Raw genomic sequence first — 24,904 nt, 5'->3', positions numbered from 1 at the left:
TGCCCTCCGTTGTTGGTGTTGAGAAAGAATTTGTCACACTCCGTGTTTTTAAAGACTTGGAGCCTGGAGCTCACTAGCTTGGCTGCTGTCTGGTGAGACCCAGGGGTCCTCCTGCTTCCTCATGCCCCAGCCTTGGGATTCAGGTATGTACTGCCCTCCTTGTTCCTCCACCCCACTGGGGTCTTGGGGATCTAGTCTGTGGTCCGTGTGCTTATTGCCTCAGCCATCCCCAGTCTCTGCTTTTTATGCTGCTTAATTCCCAGCTTTCCAGAATCCACATCCCAGTTTTCACCGACTCCTCCTCTTCTATAACTGTTTCCATATGCTGTTTAGAATATCTTCGGCAGTTGGAGAGATGGCTCAGTGGTTAAGAGCACTGGTTGCTCTTGCAGAGGATCCGATTTCCAGTACCCACATGATGGTTCACAGCCATCCATGTTTCCAGTTCTGAGGAATCTGATGCTCTCTTCTGACACCAAGCAAGCATATGGTGCATAGACATACATGCAGGCAAAATACCCACACACTTAAATCTTAAAAAGAAAAAAAAATTGTAGGGAAAATGATGTTCTTACAGTTAGCAACTCTGAGTGCCAAGCCATACCCCAGCCACTGAGGGGGAGGGCCATTGGAAAGATCTGGCTACTAGACTGATCATAGGTTGAGCTTTCTTCAGAGGAGTTCTACTCCATCTCCCAGGCTCCAGTAGATACTAGAAAGGTTCAATTCTGTTGCCTGAAAGGACACCAATCACAGTTGTTTACTTAATCTTTTAGTAGGTAAGGTATATTAATAGCTAAGGTATATATGATGCATTGTAGTCTGTATGGATCCCTTCGCTCATAAACTGCCTTCCAGCTCACACAACAAACCTGTGTTCACACGAGATTCTTCCTGGTTCTCTGCTTCAGATGGACCTGCTAGGAGATGCATCTGGCAGGTTGTTGCATCTTTGTAGTCTTTTGCGTTAGACAGGTGTATCACTTTGCCTCATCAGGTATTTATCACATTGGGTTTCAGGATGTTTCTAAGCATATTGTAGTCTGTAAACCATGCTTGGCTACAGTCTCCAAAATTTTAGTCTCAGATACTCTTTGGTAAAGCAAGTGGATGATTATTGAAGAAAGATCACTGACATTTGGGCTTACCTAAGGGGAGGACAGGGGTTTGCTCTGTGGTCCTGTGCTGTATCTCTAAAGTTCCTTCTTAAGACTTTGAGCGATGTGGTGTTATGCAGATATTTTATTCTTAAATTGATAAGCTTAATAAAAGTTGGAATTTCAGTTAACAGACATTAAAGTTAATTAAATTAGGCAAAAAAAAGCTTATTAGTTTTTAATGTGATTTTCTTATTCCTATGGTAAGCTGTTTCTTTTTTTACCTGTGTTAAATGTATGACCGCCTTCATAACATAGGTCAGATTTTATATATCATTGATTTGTCTTAATAGTTGACCGTATTTAAGTTGTCACTGAATTTAAAATGGATAGAGAACTGTGCTGGTTGATTTTATTATGTCAACACAAGCTAGAGTCACTAGAGAGGAGGGAGCCTCAGTTGAGGGAAATGTCTCTATAAGATCCCTGTAGGCAAGACTGTAGGGCATTTCTTAATTAGTGATTGATGGGGGAGGGCCCAGTCCACTGTGGGTAGTGTGTAAGAAAGCAGGCTGAGCAAGCCATGGGGAGCAAGCCAGTAAGCAGCACTCCTTCATGGGCTCTACATCAGCTACTGCCTCCAGGTTCCTGTCTTGACTTCCCTCAGTGAAGGACTATGATGTGGAAGTGTAAGCCAAATAAACCCTTTCTTCCCCAGTTTGAGTTGGGTCATTGTTTCGTCTTAGCAATAGTAACCCTCACTAAAATAAGAATATTGGATTTTCAGGGTTTTTTTTGTTTGTTTGTTTTTTGTTTTTTGTTAGTTTGTTTTTTTTTTGTGGTGTAGTGGATCAAACTAGGGCGTGGTTCATGTAAGGCAAAGACTCCATCACTGAGCTACATCCTCAGCCTGGGTTTTTATTGCTTATAATTGAAACATGCCCTTTTTTCTAACTGTGGTTATTCTCCTCCCAATTGGAGTTCTTGGCATCAATGTAATATAATGCTGCTTTTTATTATATAGGTTTATTTATTATAGTCTCTAAGGTTTCCAAGCTCAGAGAAGTGGCACAGGCCGTGCAGGCAGGTAGTTGGGAGGTAAATCTTGAGCCTCGGTGTGGTTTTATGTTTCTAAGTACTGGAATCTTCGCCTGCAGCAGGCTGCTTCTGCTGCTGTACACATTCACTAAAGAGTTTGGATTTCCAGGGGGAATAGGAATTGCTTCTTGCTCAGTTTTTCTAGTAAGTTGAACATCAGTGATTGAAAACAGTAAAACTAATACATTTGCGTACTGTAATAGATCCTACCTAAGGACATTTACAGGTGCAGTTTCACAGAATAAGTGACTAAAAAGTTAAATGGTATTTTCTGTGTGTGACTCATCATTTGCTCCACTTTGAATTTGGCATTTAAAGTGAAATAAGGGGCCAGAGAGATGGCTCAGCAGTTAAGAGCACTGGCTGATCTTCCTGAGGACCTGAGTTCAGTTCCCATCACTCACATCACTCACACTATGGTTTACAAATATCTGTACCAGTTCCAGGGGGTTCTGATGTCCTCTTCTGGCCTCCAAGGGCAACACACGCACACGCACACGCACACACGCACACGCACACGCACACGCACACGCACACGCACACGCACGCAGACCAACACACATCAAGTAAATCTTTTTTTTTTTGTAAAGTGAAATAAAAACCGTGATTTTTTTTCTCTCTTTCCCAGACAGATCTTGATTATGTTCACAGCGTTGTAGCCAACCTGGAGAAAGAGTAAGTTTTCCAAAGTACAGAAATGGAACTATTTTCAATGCTGTTATCTTTGGCTTTTTGCTAAAAGGAAATGCCTTCCCTTTACATTCTCACTAAGTAGCCATATGTAAATCCCAGTGTCTGGTGTATAAATTGGTTAATTCCCCAGCAGAACAGATTAAGCATCTACATGGAACACGACCAGCTATTTGTCTTTCCTCTTGAGAGAGGAGAGAGAGGGTCAACAGTTGTGTAGGACTGTTTGAACCCTTCACCCTGTACTCACCAAGCAAGTGTTGTCAGGACAGATACTAAAATTGAGCTGTATCGAAGCATGCTTTTCCGTCCTGCCAAGAGGGGGCCCCAGTTACTGTGGGCAGGGACAGAGGCGAGGCTTGGGGATTGCAGGCACTGGCATGTTTATAAACTGCCAGTTTTAAAATGAGACCTGACAGGTTCCTTCAGTGAATTTTATCTGGTTTTACTCCTAAAGGGCACGTTTTCTACTTGACAAGAAAAGTCTTAGGAAGTTGGAGAGATGGCTCAGCAGTTAAAGGCGCTTGCTCATCTTGCAGATGACCTGAGTTTCAGTTCCTTTGTGTGATCCACTAACCCTGATAATCCGGCCCCGGGGAGCTTTGCCACCTCTGCCCTGCCCTCATCCCCTGCCCATAATATACACATAATTAAAAGTAATAAAAATCTTTAAAGTAATAAAAATCTTAAAGCCTTAGAAGTAGTCGTTACTTGCCAACTCCACACTTAAAATAATTTCTCCTTGTTAATCAAAATATGAAAGCTGGAGATTAAAAAAAAAAAAACAACACGTGGATACTTCAGGGTCAAGTTGTCATGCGTTAAACATTTCCTCAAGTGCTATGTTCTTGGCAGTCTATAGAATAGGTTGGTGTAGACCCCTTAAATAAGCAAGGGATAATGACTGGCTCTCCTTCCCATCAACCTCAGGGCCTGTTCTGCAGGCTTCCCTGCAGAAACCAAGGCCAGAGAATCAGTGCAATTACCTACCCCGGGCATTTGCACAAAGGCCGGCTTTATGCAAGCAGAGTGCATGCGGATGTGCGAGAATGAGACAGGACTCAAAAGGAAGCCACATTTAGTTAGCGGAAACCGACTCAAGCTCCTACAGGGTTTCTCAGCCCAGGCACCCCTGGTCAGGCTGGGTGGTTCTTGGTTGTAGGGGCTCTTTGTGTAATAGGATGTGTGGCAGGATCCTTGGCATCTCTCCATTTCAATGCCAGTAGAATTGTCACTAGTTGTGACAACACAGCTGTCTCCAGGCCCCACTGAATGTTCCCCGGAAGGATAAAGTCGCCCTTAGTTAAAAAGCCCTGGTTTGGAATGCCATAGGGCCAGCAGCCTACAACTAAAGCTTCCTGAATGTTGAACTTTGTTTTCAAATTTGAAATAAATCACACTTACTGATTTGTGTGTATATGTTCACACATGATGCAGTATGCATGTGGAGGTCAGAGGAGTTTTTGTGGTTGTCTTTCCTCCTCCTGTGTGGGTCCCAGGGATTGAGCCCAGTCTTCCAGTGACTGAGCCATCTCACCAGCCCAGAAAAGTGGAAGAACTTTGATTTTTCATAAATACTATATTTTGAGTCAGCATAGACTCCTTTGTTTGCCTTTTTCTTCCATTCCCCACTTTTTGTGGGACCTTGATGTGCTTAGATTTAAAAAATGAATCACTTTGACGATGGCAGCCCCAGGAGTTTGCCTAGGATCTCCCTGCTACATTTCAATGTTTCTTCTCCGACCCTTTACTGTCTTTAAAAGCATGGTTGAAAAAAGAGGCAACTCAAAACTTGTATCAGTAGAGAAATTTTATTTTCTGGTCAATGGTGGGCTGATTGCATTTAGCATACTTTTATCTGTCCCCTCATACTCTGCTAGCCTGCTCACTCATGCATTTTGTGTTAAATCCTGCAACCAGTTGAGCATTAAGACAAATGAAATCCCACAGAGCTAAAATAATACAGCTAACCTTTTTCTTGTTAGATTTTCTAGAGAAATTAGTTCTGGCCTGCTGGAAATAATCTCCCCTCCTGAAAGCTATTATCCTGACTTGACAAACCTGAAGGAGACATTTGGAGACTCCAAGGAAAGAGTGAGGTGAGTAGGTGCTTTCTTGTCAACCTGGTAGACAAGACGCCAGGCAGCCATCTTGTTCAGCACAGGACAGATTCTGAGAGCTTTGTGTAGATGAACTGAGCTTGGGATGGCCATTCATTGTGCTTTCTTGAGCTGATTTTGGGACCCCTTCTTTTCCTCAGCATTAATTAATCAGTTTTCATTAGCCACTAGGAATTCACCAAAAAGATAACTATTGTAGATTTAAATGTGTTTACAAGCATTAACACATAGTATTAGTTTTTGTTTGCATTTAATATGCATTATCAACCTCTAGCTGTTTTTAATTCACAGCTCTAGACACCAGCCTCATGTTCCCTTAAGTAGACTATGCCAAGCACTAGTTCAAGGGGACATTAAAATATTACTGAAGAAAAGCTTTTTGTGGACAAGGCAGTCTGGAAAATGCTGGATTGTAGTTCAGTAGTAGAGTGTTTGCTAAGCATGCGTGGAGCCATGAGTTCCATGTCCAGTAATGCGCTCACTGGTGGGTATTTTAGCATCTTTTTGCAGATCTGTTTCTAGAGGGGGATGTACAGTGTTCAGTGATACCCAGATCCCCTTCACTGGAGAGCCTTCTGTGCATGGGGTAGCTGGAGGGTTAGTTTTAGGAGTCCATGGTAAGAAAGACTTCATAGGAGGAAGTTACTCTTTGACCATCTTGCGGGTGTGTGTGTGTGTGTGTGTGTGTGTGTGTGTGTGTGTATGTGTGTCACAGTAGACATGAGGTCATACATAGTCTGAGCTGGATGACTTTGAGTCTGATTCCTGACTAAATCCGAAACTTCCTTTCAGATGGAGAACCAAACAAAACCTGGATTATTGCTTTCTAATGATGTATGCTCAGGAGAAGGGCATCTATTACATTCAGGTAAGAGTCCAGGCTTTTACAGGTTTTTAGTTTTTCGAGACAGGGTTTCTCTGTAGCTTTGGAGCCTGTCCTGGAACTCACTCTGTAGACCAGGCTGGCCTCAAACTCACAGAGATCCATCTGCCTCTGCCTCCCGAGTGCTGGGATTAAAGGCGTGCGCCACCACTGCCCGGCTGCAGGGTATTTTTTGTTGTTGTTTCTTTTGTTTGTTACAGATTGGTTCTGGAATTTGCTGTGTATCCCAGGTTGGTCTTGAACTCAGAGTTCCACCGGCCTCTGCCTCCCTGGTGCTGAGATGAAAGATGTGCGCCACCACACCAGACTGTTCTCACCATTTTAAAGAACAAGTATTAAAGAGGCGTATTCGTGCAGACTGTCCTCAGCTTTTTGTTTGGTGGCTTTAATTCTTCCTTTTCCTCTCCTCCTTCTCCTTCCGGTAAAATACATTTATTAAAATAGAAAAAGAAATACACTTATAAAAGATTGGAAATGTAAAAGAATAGTTTTTGTTTCATATTTATTTTATAAAGATGATCACATTCTATGAACATATGTCTACATATAGTTTAACAATGTTTGGGTTCAGAGGTCTATGTCAGAATGTTCACGTGGGTCTGAAAGATGGGAAGGTAGATAAGAAACTATCTCTGTTCTGTTCTGGAAGTTTCTTTGTGTGTGTGTGTTGGAGTACATATGTGTGCTTACTTGTAGGGGCCAGAGGTCAAGGTTGGGCTCTTTCTTCCTCGGTTAATCTTTACCATTCTTCTGAGGCAGAGTCTCTCACTGAACCTGGAACTTACCAGTTCAGCTGGACTGGCTGGCTAGCAAGCCCCGTCGTTCTCCTTGGCTGCCTGCTCAGAGCTGGCATTTCGGGCGGGCACTGCCATGACTGGCTTTTTGACATGGGTGTTGGGGCTTGAACGCAGTCAGTTCTGCTTGCATGGCAAGCTGGCCTCAAACTTGAGGTTTCCCTGCTTCTGCCTTTGAGAGCTGGGATCACAAGCATGCGTTTCCTCATTTTCTTTGGTGGTCCACTTGGGGTAAGTCTTTCACTTCCTTAAGTTATTCCTAAGTGTTTTTAGCAGTCTACTGAATGAGATTAAAATGCAGTTGGGTTAGGGGCATTGGTTATTGTTAGTGGGTAGAAATGATGATGTATTGATTGTTTTATCTTGCAACTTTGCTGAAATCATTATTTGTAGTAGTTTTTTTCTGGATTTCCATAAGGCATGTCATAGGGAAACTTCAGGACATGAAGATTGGCAGTGGTATCTTGGATGTGACAGCAGCATCATGTTTTACAAGTTTACCTAAGCATAGTGGCACAGACTTATCATCCCAGTATTAGGAAGCAAGAAGATCTCTAATTTTAGGCCAGCCTGGACTACAGTAAGTTCCAGGGGAGCCTAGGCTGTATTGTATAGTTGAGCCATGCTTCAAGAGGGAGTGCAGGCACACATTTTTGTGGGTGTCAAAAGAAGCAACATGGTGGCCGGGCGGTGGTGGCGCACACCTGTAATCCCAGCACTCGGGAGGCAGAGGCAGGTGGATCTCTGTGAGTCCGAGGCCAGCCTGGTCTACAGAGCAAGTCTAGGACAGGCTCCAACACAGAGAAACCCTGTCTCGAAAAACAAAAAACCAAAAAAAAAAAAACAAAAAAACAAACACCCAAAAACCCAAAAAACAAACAAACAAACAAACAAACAAAAAAACAAAGAAGCAACATGATGTGAAGGTGAATATGGAGATGCAGCTTCTTTTCTCCCTGCTTTGGGTGCTTTTAACTCTTGGATGTCTGATGGCTTGAGCTGGGATTTCCAATGTTTTGCTGATAACTAGTAGGAATCTGTGCCTATTTGTGATCCCAGAAGGAAAGCTTTTGATTTTCATTTCAGGAATCCTGGCCTCACAGACTGCATTTGAAGGAGTTCTGTCTGTGTCCGTTTTTAGGGCAAGTCTGAGAAAAATCAAATTAAATCTTTTAATGTTACCCAGAATTCTTCAGTGAAGTTCTCTGGCCTTGGACTTTTTTTTTTTTTTTTTCCTTTGCTTTTCAAGGAAGTTGTGGAAGGTTTTGTTGGTGTCATGGTTTTAGATAGCATCTTACGTAGCCCAGGCTGGCCCTGATCTTAGCATCTAGCCAAGAATGATCTGATGCCTAAATCCCTCTGCCTGCACACCCCGAGTGTTGGCATTATGGGCATGTACTGCCACAGCGTTTCAGGTGATGGTGGAGCTAGAACCCAGCGTTTCAGGCTTACTAGACAAGCACTCTACCAGCTGAGCTACATTCCCAGCCCTGCAAGAGGTTTTTTGCTTGTTTTCAGCTTTGATTTCCCTTGCTTGTTACAGACATGCTTAAATGTGTTTTTTTTTTTTTTCTTGCAGGTCAGTCTCAGTGAGTTGCAGCTCTCTAGGGACGTATTATTTCTTCTAGTTAATCCAGTTCGTTAGCACACACCTAACTTTGTAGTAGCCTCTCAGAATTTATAACCCTTGTACTTCTGTGACATCAGTGTTAATGTCTTCTCCTGTCTAATTTTGAGTCCTCTCTTCCTGGGTTACTCAAACTAAAGTTTTATCGTTTTGCTGGTTGTTGCAGAAACATCCTTGCTTACTTTTGTTTCCACCGATTGTTTTTTTTATAGTCACGTGTTTTGATTTCTTTCTTGATTTTTCTCTGTGTTATCATTGTAGTTACTGAAACATGCTACAGTTACAGCAATCTATTTAAAACTGATCACTTAAGCTACATAGATTACCATCTTTATATCTGTCCCCTGTCCCTACTTTGTTATTGATGACACAAATTGCCTCTTATAGAGATAAGATTGTATCTTCCATTCTAGGTTGACCTTGAACTTGCTGTATAGTCAGCTTCTGACCCTTCCAAGTGCTGGGGTTACAGGAGTAGAGTATGCCACTGTGCCTGGTCTAGAAAGTGCTGAGGGTCAGACTCAGGCTTTGTGCATGCTAGAAGAACACTGCTGCCTCTGAGATGCACCCCTAGGTCCCCCTGCCTCTTTTCATATTGTATATCCATGGACCTCAGTGTGTAATTATTTTTGGGCTTTGGGTTATACAAGATTTGGAAGTGATCAGGGCAACAAGCTTCTGTCATGAGTGACAGCTTACAGCCAGCTCTATTGGTCTTTGGGTAGAATCTGTAAGGTACTTCAGAGGTCCGGGTTTCTGTTACACAGGCAGCTGGTGACCCTGTTGGCCCTGGCATCCTTACCCCCAAACAAAGGACTTACACACACATTACCTTACTATAGGATTCTATATGTGCCAGGATGCTTCTTTTACCAGATAATTTTAGATGATTTCTTGGTCTTTTGTTGGTTTTTAATCGTTCTTTCATCTTAAGATGAAGGACTTAGCAAGTCAGGCAGGAGGAACAATGTTGAATTTGCCCCCTCTCACTTACTTATCTGGGAAAAGCCGTAATTTCTCTTCTGCTTCCAAATGCCAGTTCTGCTGGGCAGGTGCAGTATTCTTGGTGGATAATTGCTTTGCTTTTGTAATTTCAAATCTACCCTCCAGCTTTCTTAACAGCCTACAAAGTATGCTGAGAAGCCTGCTGATGGTCTGAGAGATGCCCCCTTGCATGTGACGGGTCACTTTTCTCTCGCTTCTTGAAGGAGCAAATTCTTTCTCTGGGGATCTTGACAGCTTGGTTGCGCTGTTTCTTGGTGTGGTTGTCTTTAATTTATCAGAGTGGAGCTCTTTGAGCTTGTTAACCTTGGATACACATTTTCTTTTATACACTTGGAAAGCTTTCGGCAGATGTTTCTTCAGGTAGCTCCTTTTTCCTTTTGAGGGAAATGTTCTCTCCCTGGTGTCTGCAGGCTCCTTGGGCTGTCTTCATGGGCATTTCCCCTTTCTGTTCTTTACACCATTCGTTTTGAAAACCCTGCCCTGGCTCGCTCACTCTTGTGCCTGGCTAGGTCCCCTGTGACATTTCCCTTTCGGGTTTTGCATTCTTCACTTCCTGTTCCTAGCTGGTTCTGCTCCATGATTTCCGTCTCTCGGTTGCTGTTCCCATTCAACTCTTACACATTTCATTTCTTCATCCACTGTTTTTTTTTTGTTGTTGTTGTTGTTGTTTGTTTTTTTTTTTGAGACAGGGTTTCTTTTTGTAGCTTTGCGCCTTTCCTGGAACTCACTTTGTAGACCAGGCTGGCCTCGAACTCACAGAGATCCACTTGGCTCTGCCTCCTGAGTGCTGGGAATAAAGGCGTGTGCCACCACCGCCCAGCTTCCACAGTTTTTAAGTCACCACCTAGCCTCTCTGCAATGTTATTTTTGTTGTCACTGTTAGGATTTGGGTATCTGGGAAATCAGCCCTCCCCAGAAGCCCACCCCCACCCTTGTGGTCTGGTGTGGTACCGGAAGGCCTGCTTCTGATAATGTTAGCCAGAGCATCCGGAGCCCTTTAAATTAAAGCAGTTATTTTCTTCTTTATGCACATGAGTGCTTTGCATTCATGTGTGATTGTGCACTGCACAAGTGGTGATACCAGCTGAGGTCAGAAGAGGGCATTGACACCCCTGGAACTGGCGTCATGGATGGCTGTGAGCCACCATGTGGGTTCTGGGAACTGAACTTGGTTCCTTGGGCAGAGTGGCAAGTGTGTTAAACCACTGATCCATCTCTAGTGCCCCCAGAGCCCCTTTTACAAACAGTCTTTTCATTGTCATTGAGTTTCGTGCAGTCTATTTTGAACATCCTCACCGTCCCCTCCCTTCACTCATGACTACCCTCTTCGCCACCCGCCTCTGAGTCGCCTCCTTTTTAAACTTGTCCAGTCTAGTCTGTGCTGCCCAGCTAGTCTTGGGAGTGGGGCCTGCCTTGGCGTGTGGTCCACCTACCGGGGTCACATCATTAAAGGAAATGCCCCTGCCTCTCTCAGCAGCTAGGGATGCTAGGGCTGATGGGGGTGTGGTGGCGTTCACACCACCTCCCCCCTTTCTGCAGTTCTTTTGTTTGTTTGTTTGTTTGTTTGTTTTTTGATCTGGAAGGCATTAGACAGGTCTTGTACGTGCTGTCTGTCACAGTCACTGCTTCTTGGGTCCTCTCTTTCTGGACTTGTGGGTGAACCTAAGTGAGAGTTGCTGGTTTCTACTCTGGTGTGCACAACCCCCATTGTGTGTGGGAATACTGTATGTCTGTGTGTGTCCAGCTGGGGCACCACTTAGTGCTTATAAGTGGTCCTGCAGCCCCTGGCCTTTGTTCTTGGCCTCTCTCTGTTAGTTTCCTGCCCTGTTCATGTCCAGACTTTGATTGACACATGACAGAAATGACCGTTCTTGACAATGTCTTTCTGATCTGTACTATCACTTTGCTTTTAATGAAATGTCTTTGATACTTTGTAATAAAAGGGGTGGGGTGGGAGTTGCAAGTGACTTGGAGTGTGAAGATCGCCTTCGGGGACACTGCCAGGTGCTTCTGGTCCCACCTTGTCCTCCTCACTGTATCACACCCCACATGGTGGCTCTTAGCTACCTGTTACTCCAGTTCCAGGGGATCCAATGCCCCTTCTCACTCCCACAGGCACACATGTGATGTCCTTAAACTCAGTCAGAGACACATACATACACATAAAAATAGTAAATAAATCTTTTAAAAAATATAAAGCAGCTTTCTAGGGGTGCAGCTCAGTAGTAGACCCCTTACCTAGCTTGAGCTGGGCCCTGGGTTCTATTCCCAGAGAGGGGGAGAGGGAGAGAGGGAATCAGACAGAATACAGATGGGTGCATACCCAGTTTTCATGTTGGTTGTCTCAGCTAGCCAGGTGGAAGGTAGGTGAGGGAAGGGGCTGGCTTCTCTTTGACCTCTGACCTAGGTATTTGACCCACAGAGTATATCTTTTGCTTTCACAACACCCATTTTTTTTTTTTTGGTGGTTTGTTTTTTTTTCCCCAAGACAGGGTTTCTCTGTGTAGGTTTGCGCCTTTTTCCTGAAACTCTCTTGGTAGCCCAGGCTGGCCTCGAACTCACAAAGATCCGCCTGGCTCTGCCTCCCGAGTGCTGGGATTAAAGGCGTGCGCCACCACCACCTGGCATCACCCATTTTTATATTTTAGTTGGTTTTGACCATTGCGTTCTGGGCTTTTGTGAGAGCATGTTTGCATTTTTTCCCGCAGTAATGCCCCTTTACCCCTCTCCTTCTTTTCTCCTTAGTAAATATGATTGTTCAATTTTTTTTCTAGCTTGAAGATGATATTATTGTCAAACAAAACTATTTTAATACCATAAAAAACTTTGCACTTCAACTCTCTTCTGAAGAATGGATGATTCTGGAGTTTTCCCAGCTTGGTTTCATTGGTAAGAAAGGGATTTGATTTCTTTACTTTATAAACAGCTGAGTCTCTGAGTCTTAAACCGGTTACTTTTTTTTTTTTTTTTTTTTACCAAAAAAGTTACCCTTTTGCCAGAGAAATTGTTTAGTGTTGAGAAAATTAAATGTAGGTAAATCTCCTCATGCAAAATGATGAACATGAACTGATGGAGACTCTGTGACTTCTAAGGTGTAGCGTGTCCTCTAGAGAGCTGCCCAGTGGCCGCCATGGTGCTGGGAGCATACCTGATTTCCTCTCTGATGCTTCCATTTCCTTTGTGCTTACCAGACTGGGGTTCACCCCAAAAGCATGGCATTGATGGGCTCTTGGGGGGATAGAAGGCTGCAGCCCGCGGCTCTTGTTCAGGGATTTCTTTTGTTCACTTGTTTCTTTCATGAACTATTTGGGGTACTTATTTTAAAGCCTGTGAGGGAACAGTGTCCCTAAATAGCCAAAGAAAAAGAACATGCTTGAAGTTGAGTGAAGGAAATTTACAGGGTTTAAAAATAACCTTTCAGGCTAGGTGTGATGGTTGGTGCACATCTCGAACAGCTTGAGAAGCTGACACAGGAGGATCTCATCGCTCAGGCCAGGCTGGGCAGTGTAGTGAGACCAGGGCTGGGGTGAAGCTTAGTGGTGGGCCTCTCACCTAGGATGAGTGAGACCCTGGGTTCAAGCTAAGTCCCCAAACAGTAAGGGCTCTGTCTCCGATCTTGGTTGTCAGTTAACTCAAAACTTTTAAGACTCAGAAAAAAAAAATGACCGAAGTTTCAGTGACAACAAAACCTGTTAGCCTTTTCCTCACCCTCCTGCTCCACCGCCTCTTCCTCCTCTTTGTCTCTTCCTCCTCTGTCTGTATATATTGATTTGCCCCCCCCCCCATTGAATTTAGGGGCTCCTATGTGCTGCTAGGCAAATGCTCTATCACAGATCTGTATTCACAGCCCTCCATACTTTTTGTAAATGTAAATCTAAATTCCTTTATGGGAACAGTCTTACTAAGATAGGAAAAAAAATCTGACTTGATTTCTGAATCCTTTAAGCAACACTGTGTGTTAAATTGTAGTTAACAGCAGGAGTCGGCTACTTCTGTTTATACCCAGGTGACAAGTCCAGAGAATGTTGAGCTAAAGGGATGCTGTTTTTGATAATGGGAGTTAAACCTCAATATATTTAGTGCATAGAAGTCACTTCTGCAGGCATCTTGAGAGTTGGTTCTTTGTGACAGCTGTTGACTGGGAATATCTTTTCAGGAAAAATGTTTCAGGCGCCAGACCTTACTCTGATTGTGGAGTTCATCTTTATGTTTTATAAGGAGAAACCCATTGACTGGCTCTTGGACCACATTCTCTGGGTGAAAGTCTGCAACCCTGAAAAAGATGCTGTAAGTTAATTAATTTTCCATGCAGTCCAGGGGACACTTTTTCTTTTCTTTTTGAGACAGGATCTCACTATGTAGCCTCAGGCTGGCCTAGAACTGAAGATTCTCCTGCCTCAGCTGCCTGAGTACCTGGATTACAAGCATGTACCATCGTGCCTGGCCTCAAATTTCCCTTCTGTGTTTCCTTTATGAAAGTAACTTTGAAGTAGATCTTGGTAACAAGTTAAATAAAGCCATGACAGGGAACTGTTCACTCTTCAGGAACTTGGCTTCATTCTAAGTTCCAGTGTTAGAAAGGGGTGTGTGTGTGTGTGTGTGTGTGTGTGTGTGTGTGTGTGTGTGTGTGTATGTGTATGTGTATGTGTATGTGTGTGTATGTGTGTGGTAAAGTGCATTAAACAGCATTCCTAAAGGTCCTCTGTTCAGTCTTCAGTCCTGGCAGTGTATGTGTGTGCAGATATAATGCACACACCCTGTTTCTAAGTGTTGGCTCCCTCATGTATGGCTGAGGAACTCTGCGGGGTCTTGAGGCTTGCTATCCTGTTACTATTGGCTATAGGCAGCCATCAGACCCGGCTTGTGGCGGGTGTCTTGTGTTCTCTCTGTTCTGTTGGTTTTTTTCTTTTGGGATAGTATCAGACCCCAGTACAGCTGAAGTATCAAATAGCAGCATTGGCATATGCCAACTCACAGGACTCTTCAGTGTCTGACTTACACTTTATTATGGAATAATAAAATCAGATTCTTTTAAACATCTAGAAACATTGTGACAGACAGAAGGCAAATCTACGAATCCGCTTCCGACCCTCCCTTTTCCAGCACGTGGGTCTACATTCATCACTGTCGGGGAAAATTCAGAAACTCACGGTTAGTGATTGGACATGGCGTTCCCCAGCTGTATGGGCTGATGTTTAGTGTGTAGATGAGCTCCGTGTTACCTAATGACACAAACATGTCCTCTTAGGATAAAGATTACATGAAACCATTGCTTCTCAAGATCCACGTCAACCCACCTGCAGAGGTCTCCACTTCCCTGAAGGTATACCAAGGACACACACTGGAGAAGACCTACATGGGTGAGGACTTCTTCTGGGCCATCACCCCCACAGCTGGTGACTACATCTTGTTTAAATTCGACAAGCCAGTCAACGTAGAAAGGTCAGTGGCAAGGAAATTACATCAGCCTTTCTGCTTGGAACATGCTTTATTTTGTGTGCTTTGCGTACAGTAGGTTGAAGAGGTAGTGAGTCACAAAAATTTTGGTTATAAATTAATTCATATGGCTGAGTATGAAAAAATGCTCATGTTTTCAGGCATACCATCAATATTTTAATGTGTTGAATAAATAATTTTTAAACACATTTATTGTGTGTGGAGGCCAGAGGACAACATATGGGAATTGGTTTTCTCCTTCCACTTTGTGGGTACTGGGGATTGAACTCAGGTCCTCAGGCTTAGTAGATAAAGTATCTTTGCTGAGCTGTCTTGCTGGCCTTATGTTGGGTAAATTGTTATTTCTGGACTTAGATTTAATCAGTAATTTTGTTACTCTAATTTAGACATCTTCCTGAAATCTAAAATAATTTTCGACTATCTCCAAACACAGGGAGAGCAAGTTATTAGCCCAGCAACTGGTTGAAATGGCAGATGTTCCCAGTTTTGCTGGTGCAGGTCATTTTTTAGCATGCCATGGGACTTTACAGCCCTTTTAGGTTTTGTGGGATTCACACCCATTTTACAAAATTTAGAACTATTTTCTGTAGCTGGACTTTTCCTGGTCCTGCCTGGCCCACGGTCAGAACAAATCTCTCTCACCGGCCAGTCCCACAGCTGCTCAGACCCAACCAAGTAAACACACAGAGACTTATATTACTTATAAACTGTACGGCCGTGGCAGGCTTCTTGATAACTGTTCTTATATCTTAAATCAACCCATTTCTATAAATCTATAAGTTGCCCCGTGGTTCATGGCTTACCGGTATCTTAACATTTTCTTCTCATGGCAGTGGCTGGCAGCATCTCTCCACCTCAGCCTTCCACTTCTCAGAATTCTCCTCTCTTGTTGTCCCTGCCTATACATCCTGCCTGGCTACTGGCCAATCAGCATTTTATTTCCACAGAGCGATATCCACAGCAATTTTCTTCCTTTTTTTTAAATTTATTTTAATCCATGGTCCCTTCAGTACCCCCTGCTTTGACCACAGTGTCAGTGGTACACTTACTGTGACAGACTCTATGTCCAGTAGTGTATGTAGGAATGTCCACTGATTTCTGTATGCTACTCTTGCATCCTGTTACCATACTGACACAGACCCCATGAGTAGGGCTGGAATTTGGGTGTGACTTATTGTTATTTTTATTTGTATGTTGAGGTGGGTGCACGTATGTGGAGACCAGAGATCAATCTCAGGTATCTTCTCGCTCTATCTCCTCCTGTTTTTTTGAGGCAGGGTCTCTTACTTTTTCCTAGAACTCACTGGTTTGAGTAGGCTGGCTTTTTTTTTTTTTTTTACATGAGTTCTGGGGATTGAACTCAGGTCCCTGTGCTTGCATAACAAGGATTTTTACCAACTGAGCCATCTTGGACTCCCACTCTCTTCTTCACCATGGCTTCCTTCAATTTGACATACTTAACTGAGACAGAGAATGGACAGTGGTTATGTGAACCAGTATTCTTTGGCAGGGATACATTTTAGCATATTTCTCTCTGAACCAGTACATTTACCTCAAGTCCCAGCTACTTGGGAGCATTGTTGGGAGATCAGCTGTTCAAAGTCAGAATGGGCAACAGCAAGATCTTGTCCCCAAAATAACAGCAGGCATTGGAGAGGTGGCTCAGTGGGTAAGAATGTGTATAGCTCTTGAAGAGGACCCAATTCTTAGTGCCCATGTTATGTGGCCCACAATGCCCTTAATTCTAGCTCCAAAGAATCCAATGATTGTAGTCAGAAATTTCTCTCCTGCCTGCCTATTGCCAAATATTCAGCAGCCTCTTCTTAAATAATTGACTCAGAGGTTTAATATTACTTATAAATGATTGGCCAGTAGCTCAAGCTTATTACTGACTAGCTCTTATCCTTGAATTAACCCATAATTCTTATCTATGTTTAGCCACGTGGCTTGGTACCTTTCTTCAGTGTGGCATTCTCATCTTGCTTCCTCTGTGTCTGGCTGGTGATTCCTGACTCTGCCCCTTCTCTTCCCAGAATTCTCCTTGTCTGGTTGTTCCACTTATACTTCCTTCCTGGCCAATCAGCATTTTATTAAACCAATTTGAGTGACAAATCTTTACAATGTACAGGAGCATTATCCCACAGCAAATGACCTTTGGCCTTTGGGAGGTCTGCAGTCCTGAGCACATGAACACACACACACACACACACACACACACACACACACACACACTCTCTCTCTCTCTCTCTCTCTCTCTCTCTCTCTCTCTCTCTCTTTCTTTCAAACTATAAAAATGAAAGCAGTATTTCTTCTCATCTGAAAATGCTAGGAAAACCTCTTCTGCATAGTTTAAAAATCAAATTTTTGTCACAAGAGATATTTGCCCACAAATACCACACTTGAAGCAAGTTGTCACTTATAACCATTCCCTGGCTGAGGGCTTTTCATGTGCAGGATGCCTTTGTCAGTTCTCATAAATTTATAGTCATGAGTGGTGCATGGGCATGGCTATATGCAATAGCAGAAATTCATGTTGCTGGTTAATTGGTCTTGGTAAAGGTGGGTAGACTCAAGGACTCCAGGGAGCCAGAATGGGAACCAAGGTCTTTTCTGACTCCTAAGCCTAAGCTTTTAGACCTCTGATGCAACTAAACCAACAGGGTTATTTTGATTTTTGTTTTGTTTGTTGTTTTATTGAGGCAGGATCTTACTATGTGGTCCTGGACAGCCTGGAATTCACAATGTCAACCATGCTGGCCTCCGACTCATAGAGGTCTGCCTGCCTCTGCTCTGGAGTGCTGGAATTAAAGGCATGTGCCACCACCACGAGCAGCTCTTGTGAGACATACTTTATATGTCCTAGCTGGGGACTGAACCCAGCACTTTGAACATGCCAGGCAAGTGTCCTATCGCTGCATCAAACTCATAACCCTAAAGAGAGGCTCTCAAAGAGCCATGGCCCATGACTGTCCTCCTGAGAACTCTGGGACACAAGATGCCACACTCTAAGAAAGGTGCTGCACTTGTGAATGTTGTATTTGTGTGGAAAATGTTGCCAACGGGTCAGACTGTGGACACTTTTGTGTTTAGTGAATCTTAAGCAGCAAGTGTGGGGGCTTCTGGCAGAGATAACACACAGCCTGACGCTGTGTCCTTCAGTCTTAAGTTTCCCAGAGCATTCTGAGTCGACTGGGTTCTGGTGTGGTTAACCTGTGCCAGAAACCTTCTAAGAGCTTACTCTGGGGTGAGATGTGTTCTGGAATCTTTTGTACTCTAACTCCTGTTTTCATTCTGTGGTGTGTATTTCCAGTTACTTGTTCCACAGTGGCAATCAAGAACACCCAGGAGACATCCTGCTAAACACAACAGTGGAGGTCCTGCCTCTGAAGGTATGGCTGCTGCTGCTCCTGATGCTCTAGTTTGGTTCTGTTACTGTGATAAAATGCCCTGACAGAACGCAGTTTGGGGGCGGGGGGGAGAGGCTAATTTTAGTTTACAATTCCAGATTATAGGTCATCATTGGGGGGAAGTCAGGCAGGAATTTTAAATATCAAGTTACGTCAAATCCACAGTCAAGAGCAGAGAGAAATGCATGCATGCATGTTCTCATGTATGTTTGTGCCCAGCTCAGTTTCTCCTCTCTTACATGGTTCAGGGACCCCTGCCTAGGGAATGGTTCTGCCCCCAGTGGGTTGGGTCTTCCCAAATCAGTTAAGATAATTCCCACAGATATGCTCACAGGTCAACCCAGTGTAGACAGCCCCTCACTGAGGCTTTCTTTCTACTGATCTCTGGTTGTGTCAAGTTGACAATTAAAGCTAGTTGTCACAATGGATACTTACAGGTGGTTCTTATCTGTGAGGCAAACAAAAGTTCTCATGAGATGTAGGACTTTAATGATGGGTGGTAATATTAAGTTTTTAAAATGTTGAATACCTGATATTAATGTACCCATTTGCTTCATCCATAGTCTTCATTTTGCTTTCTACTGGAAAATAACACAGTTGTTTATGTTAGCAAAAGGGTCCACATTTTACCACAGTGTTTACTTTGTTATATTTTTTAAATAATTTATTTTTTTAAAATTTTATTAGCATTGGTGTTTTGCTGCATGTACATAGACTGTGTGAGGGTGTCAGATCTTGGAGTTTCAGACAGTTGTGAGCTGACATGTGGGTGCTGGGACTTGAACCCAGGTCTTCTGGAAGAGCAGTCAGTGCTCTTAACCACTGAACCATCTCTTCAGCCCCTACTTTGTATATTTTGAGACCCATGATACCAGGTGGACATCTGAGTGCCCGATGGGGAATGCACAAAGTTAATTCACTGGTCTGTAAGAAATGCCTACATTTTGTTCAAGTTCATGTGCCATCTTCATTGTGCAGACTGAGAGGGCAGTTAAAGTTTTACTAACACATTTTCAGAATTCTCAACTGGGATGCCATTTTTCTTCTTAGCTGTGCCACCAGAGCAACTTTTATATACAGAGTCATGTTTGCTTTGAACGGGCATAATTACCTATTCAATTGTTGCTTTTATTTTATTTTAGAGCGACAGTTTGGAAATCAGCAAAGAGACCAAAGACAAGCGATTAGAAGATGGCTATTTCAGAATAGGTAACGTCTACTTCGTAACCCACCCCTATTTCCTGCACTGACTCTTATTCTTGTCATAGTTTAAGCCTCTTGACAGTTAGAGTCACCAGTGTGCTCAAGTCGTTATTTACATTCCCTTGACCTGACAGAGTTTCGGGTCCCGGGTGGATTCCCTGGCTTGTTGGCGTTCTCTGTCATCTGTGTCATGGCTGTATCTCAAGGACAGCGAGTCTACCTTTGCCGTGTCTTTCTGTCCATCTCTGTCTGGATGGTGTTCACTGCTTTTGTGTCCTCGTCTAACTTCCACACGCCAGCCTACTTGGATTTCTGGAGTGTGCCCTCTGTGTTGTGATGCCAGCTGATATTGGCACCTGAGGAAGCCTTGGAGGGTATTAGGGTTAATGGGATCAGGGTTCACCTAGATGTCACCTGGTGTGTGGAAGGAGTAGGGCCATGACCAGGGACCTCTGAAGTCCCGTTTTGTGTCTGTAGTCTGGGATTTTAATTGTGACCAAACACAGCGGGTTCACATCTTGGTGAGTGCAAAGTCGAGACAGGAGAGAATGGAGACAGAGTTGTGATTTGCCAGCAGGCAAGGTAGTCCGGGGTTCCAAAGCAGTGCTCTCTCTTAACAGAGAAACTGTGGAGTTTTAGTTAGGGAGCTGGCAGACATTCTCGCACGTATTAGGCCATTCCTGAGCCTGTGCAGTTTAGGAGTACATTCCTGAGCATGCTCAGTTACGGTGATGGAGCGTGTGCTCAAAAGAGTAACGTGATAGGCAGGAAGGCCTTTGGCATGCTCAGCGTACCCTCTGAAGATTTGGCTGTATGTTAGCGAGCAGCCACTCTGATATTTTCCTCTTCCTGTTTTCTCCTCCTGTCATCTAATACTTACCACTTAATTTAATACTTACTGGCTTGAACTCCGTGGGAAAGAAAGAGAAAAAGGAAGGAAGGAAAAAAGAAGAGGAAAAGGAGAAAGGAAAAGAATTATTTCAAGGGAGTTTCATGGTTGTTGCTGGACTTTGATAGAAGGTGTTATAGTCAGAAAGTTCTTGTTGATGGCTGACTGGGTAAAGGAGTCACAGCCAAAACCTGTTGGGAAACTCAGAACTCTCTTAAGCTAATGTAACATCTAACCTCGTTTCTTTAGGAAAATAAGCAGCAGATAGTATAATCAGAGAGGGAGAGGGGGTGCACCTCCCAGGGCAGAAGTACCATGGCAGCAGAGGTTTGGAAATGCTTCGCTGTGAATAAAGAATTGCTGTATTTCAAAATCAATCGAACTGTGTGAGAGGGTTCTTCCTCTAACTGCAAGGGATTCATCTCCAATGTAATAGTATGGCAGAAAGTGACCATCAAAGAAAGCAAAATAAATATGTAAATAACTTCCAACTGGTGAGTATGCGTCACTGAGATCATATGTGTGTGTGTGGCCCTGCAGCATAGCTTAGTTGGTAAGGGCACTTGCCACCAAGCCTGATGATTTACGTTCAATCCTTTGGACCCACATGGTGGAAGGAGAGAACCAACTCCTAAAAGTTGTCCTCCTGCACATACTGTGGTAATCACACCCCCATACAAACACAAGTGTAACTTTTAAAATATTAACACGTTTGTCGATTCAAACTGGTGCTTGGTGTTACCTGGGCTGTGTGAAGGGATGTCTTGAGGATAAAGTCCAGAAAACATCTGTCACCAAGAGATCAGCAATGACAGACATTTGCAGTGAGTTCCAATGGCAGGGAAAACCAACTCTGAATCCCTTGTTTAAGTGGAATGTGGTCCAGGAATAAGGAACTGCATTCATCTCCTTGGCATGCCTCCAGAACACATAGGTGTGTTGAATTTCATCCATACAGATGAGGCAGAGATCTCTTCTGTTTAGCGTCCTCAGCTGTCCTGTGGCCCACAAAGAATGCCCTTCATTGAGAAGTTTGCTGACCTCTGGCTTGGAGCACTTTGCCCCAGAAAGGTTTTCTTTTCTCTTTCTTTCTTTTTTTTTTTTTTTTCATTTTTTTGAGACAGGGTTTCTCTGTGTAGCTCTGTGCCTTTCCTGGAACTCGCTCTGTAGACCAGGCTGGCCTCGAACTCACAGAGATCCTCCTGCCTCTGCCTCCTGAGTGCTTGCGCACTCTCTCTCTCTTCTCATTTTTCTTAAATCATTTTTATTTTATTTTAAGAAGGATATTGGGGTTGGGGATTTAGCTCAGTGGTAGAGCGCTTGCCTAGCAAGCGTAAGGCCCCAGGTTCAATCCTCAGCTCCAAAAAAGAAGGATATTATCCTTACAGCAAGAAAAGATGGATATGGGACACATGGCCATTTGTGGAAGGTCTTGCTCTCTGTAGTGGGCCTTTTCTGCTTATCTTCTGTCTTTAAGTTAGTGTTGTAGAAGGTGATAAGTCTCTTGTTTTTTTGTTTGTTTGTTTGTTTTGTTTTGAGCTGAGGATCGAACCCAGGGCCTTGCACTTGCTAGGCAAGCGCTCTACCACTGAGCTAAATCCCCAAGCCGAGTCTCTTGTTTTTAATTACTCTTGAATATTATTAAAGGAGCAGCCTTAATAATATACTTCTCAGGGGCTCAGGAGAGAAACTACGAATGGCGAGAACTATTTTTGGGAAGTAGAATCTCAGCACACCGAACTCTTTAGTCCATTTGCTTTTTCCCTCCGGGTATAATCCTATCCACACAGCTACAGTTCTGTACTCAAGCCTGGCTCCTTTCTCACCTGATTTCTCTCTACCTTTATCTGTCGTCCCCTCTAAGTTCTATCTTAATTCTCTCATCTTAGTTCTGCCCATCTAGGTCCTTCTCATCTCATTCTTTCCCAGCTAGTACTTCCCCATCTGACTCTTCCTCATCTTCCATCCTGACCTCCAGTTCTCTAGTCACAAATCCTCTCTAGCCAAAATCCTCAGTATCCTCTCTTCATTCTCCTTAGACCTCAGTTCTCTCAGCCTCTGAGGTGTTCAGTTATAAATCCAAGCCATATTATCCTCCAGCAGAGCAAGGTCACCAGGCCTGAATTCTTACGGGGTCATAAAGGCAGGTAAGAATTTTCCTCAGGTAGTGGCTGTTAGGCTTTCTTTTACAACCCAAATGAGTGCTAATGACCAGTTAGTCAAGAAGGGAATTTATATGCTCAATCTACATTCCTAGAAGTGGTTAGGTAAGAAATTAGGAGGCTATTAATAAGGCTGTAAGGAAGGAGGGTCTCACTGTAAATTGCCCAAGAAATAAAGGAAGCCTCCTGACCTAGGGGGCAGGTGTTGTTCCGTTTGGCCTTGGATGCTTATTAGGTATTTTACATAAATACACCGTGAGGAGTTCTTGGAAGCATGCATAGCATTACAAGAAAGTCACTGTAGGAACCAGCTGATATATATACAAAAGCTAAAATATCACCAAGACTTCTTAAGCCGTGGCTTGACCTTTGGAAAAGTCCTTGACTTTTCTAAGTAGTAGCTTTTGTCATAGTAGCTGAATTCCTTTACGTTTTCCTGTGGCTTGCAGCAAATTACATATAGTGTCCTTGCACACATGCACCAGAGTGAGTGAGTGTATGTGGAGCTTGGAGGAAATCTTGCAAGTCAGTTCTCTCCATCATGTGAGTTTTGGGGCTTGAACTCAGTTTAATTAGGCTTAGTGACAAGTGCCTTCATCCTCTGAGTGAGGTGGCACTGGCCCAAATAACAGGTGTTGTTATGATATGTTCAGACATGTGTCTAATATCCTTTGATTTTATTAACTGTCTTTTCTGCCTTCCACTGGTCCAGTTGCTCTTCCCAATAATAGAGCCCTTTCTAGATGTGTGTCTTTTTTTTTTTTTTTTTTCCGAGACAGGGTTTCTCTGTGTAGCTTTGCGCCTTTCCTGGATCTCACTCTCTAGACCAGGTTGGCCTTAAACTCACAAAGATCCACCTGCCTCTGCCTCCCCAGTGCTGAGATCAAAGGCGTGCACCACCGACGCCCAGCTTTGTGTCATATTTTAAATCTAGATCCTGTATATGAAAGAAGAATGCAGCATCTATCTTCTTTGGGCAGCTCTGTTGCATATTTAGATTCCCTCGGGTATGTGCCGAGGGGGCTTGTGTAGTAAGCTGCTCTTCTCTGGAGAATTCTGCTTCTATAGTTGCACCTACCTAGATTCCCCACCAATATTTAGGGCTCGCTTCTTCCCAGATTCTGTCTAGAAGTGTTTTCTTACTGCTAGCCATTTTGACTGGGATGAGATAGACTTTTCAATGTTGTTCAAATTTTTTATTTTAAAGAATTTTGTTGTTGTTGTTGTTTGTATTTGATTTTTGAGACAGGGTAGCCTTGGCTGTATTGGAACTTGCTCTGTAGACCAGGCTGGCCCCAAATTCAGAGATCTGCCTGCCTCTGCATGCTGGGATTAAAAGCATGTGCTATCACTACCTGGTGGCTCTTTTAAAGATTTGTTTCTTTTTGTATGTATCTTTTGTATGTATATGAATGTTTGCCTTCATATATGTATATACACCATGCTTGTTGTATGTGGTGCCCATAGAAGTCAGAAGAGGGCATCAGGTCCCCTGGGACTAGAATTATGGATATTTGTGAGTTACCGCTTGAGTGCTGGGACTTGAACCTAGGTACTCTGCTGGAGTCATCTCTCGGGCCCTTTACTATAGTTTTGATTTACATCTTCCTGGTGGCTAAGGAATATTGAGTTGAACATTTTTCTATGTATTTATTGGTCAGTTATTGAACAATAACTCTGTTTAACTTACTTGCCATTAATTGGATTATTTGGTTTTTTGGTGATTATTGTTTTTGTTTTTTGTGTATATTCTGGATAGTAACAATCTGTTAGATGAATTAGTCTTTCATCTTAATTGGAGTTGTATATGGGAATTATATAGAGCAGGCAACACATCTAAGTTTCTTCTCAGTGGAGCCTTGGAAAGATACACATGGACAGACCCTGCCCAAGGCCCAAAGCCCCTGAATATCTGAAATGGTGAAGCTCCTTATGACCAACTTAGCCTTTGGGGCAGTCAGCTGATTGCTGTTACAAAATGGATTTGATCAGGTTTGATAGAGTGCCAACCTGCTGACATCCTGTAGGTTATATACTGTTGATGTAAAAACACATATGTCTTCACCATGCCTCTTCATTTATAGTGGGCAGAAGTGTACCCCGACTTTACACAGGTTGCCTTGAAGGTCTTTAAGAGCGCATCAGTTCATGGAACTTCAAAAGCTGAATAAAAACAGACCAATGGACTTAAACTTATTTCCTTCCTGTCTAAAGATATCTACTAGAAACGTTTTGCCTTTGGTGGTGCTTTATGATCATTTCAGACTCTCCATCGAGTCTTTAACAATTACTTTCTGTTTGTGAAGGAAAATTTGAGTATGGTGTTGCAGAGGGAATCGTGGACCCTGGTCTAAACCCTATTTCAGCCTTTCGACTTTCAGTTATTCAGAATTCTGCTGTTTGGGCCATTCTTAATGAGGTAAGCAGATATGCAGATTGCACAGCCACTAAGCTGCTGTTCTTTTTTTTTTT

General features: G+C 43.3%; 1 protein-coding gene across 1 annotated transcript in view; it reads left to right on the top strand.

The window, feature by feature from the left end:
* Window positions 1-24,904, top strand: part of Mgat4a (alpha-1,3-mannosyl-glycoprotein 4-beta-N-acetylglucosaminyltransferase A) — a 95,170-nt gene that overhangs the window by 65,945 nt on the left and 4,321 nt on the right. The window contains exons 6-15 of the mRNA XM_036168046.1: window positions 2,824-2,870; window positions 4,871-4,984; window positions 5,798-5,873; window positions 12,089-12,203; window positions 13,471-13,601; window positions 14,358-14,465; window positions 14,563-14,756; window positions 18,082-18,160; window positions 19,321-19,387; window positions 24,739-24,851. Of these exons, the coding sequence (XP_036023939.1) occupies window positions 2,824-2,870; window positions 4,871-4,984; window positions 5,798-5,873; window positions 12,089-12,203; window positions 13,471-13,601; window positions 14,358-14,465; window positions 14,563-14,756; window positions 18,082-18,160; window positions 19,321-19,387; window positions 24,739-24,851 (1,044 nt within the window). The remainder of the gene's footprint in view (window positions 1-2,823; window positions 2,871-4,870; window positions 4,985-5,797; window positions 5,874-12,088; window positions 12,204-13,470; window positions 13,602-14,357; window positions 14,466-14,562; window positions 14,757-18,081; window positions 18,161-19,320; window positions 19,388-24,738; window positions 24,852-24,904) is intronic.

The sequence above is a fragment of the Onychomys torridus genome, chromosome 18, assembly GCF_903995425.1.
Source record: "Onychomys torridus chromosome 18, mOncTor1.1, whole genome shotgun sequence".
NCBI classification, from domain to species: domain Eukaryota; kingdom Metazoa; phylum Chordata; class Mammalia; order Rodentia; family Cricetidae; genus Onychomys; species Onychomys torridus.
The sequence above is the reverse complement of the archived record's forward strand: the minus strand, read 5'-3'. Positions and strand labels throughout refer to the sequence as shown.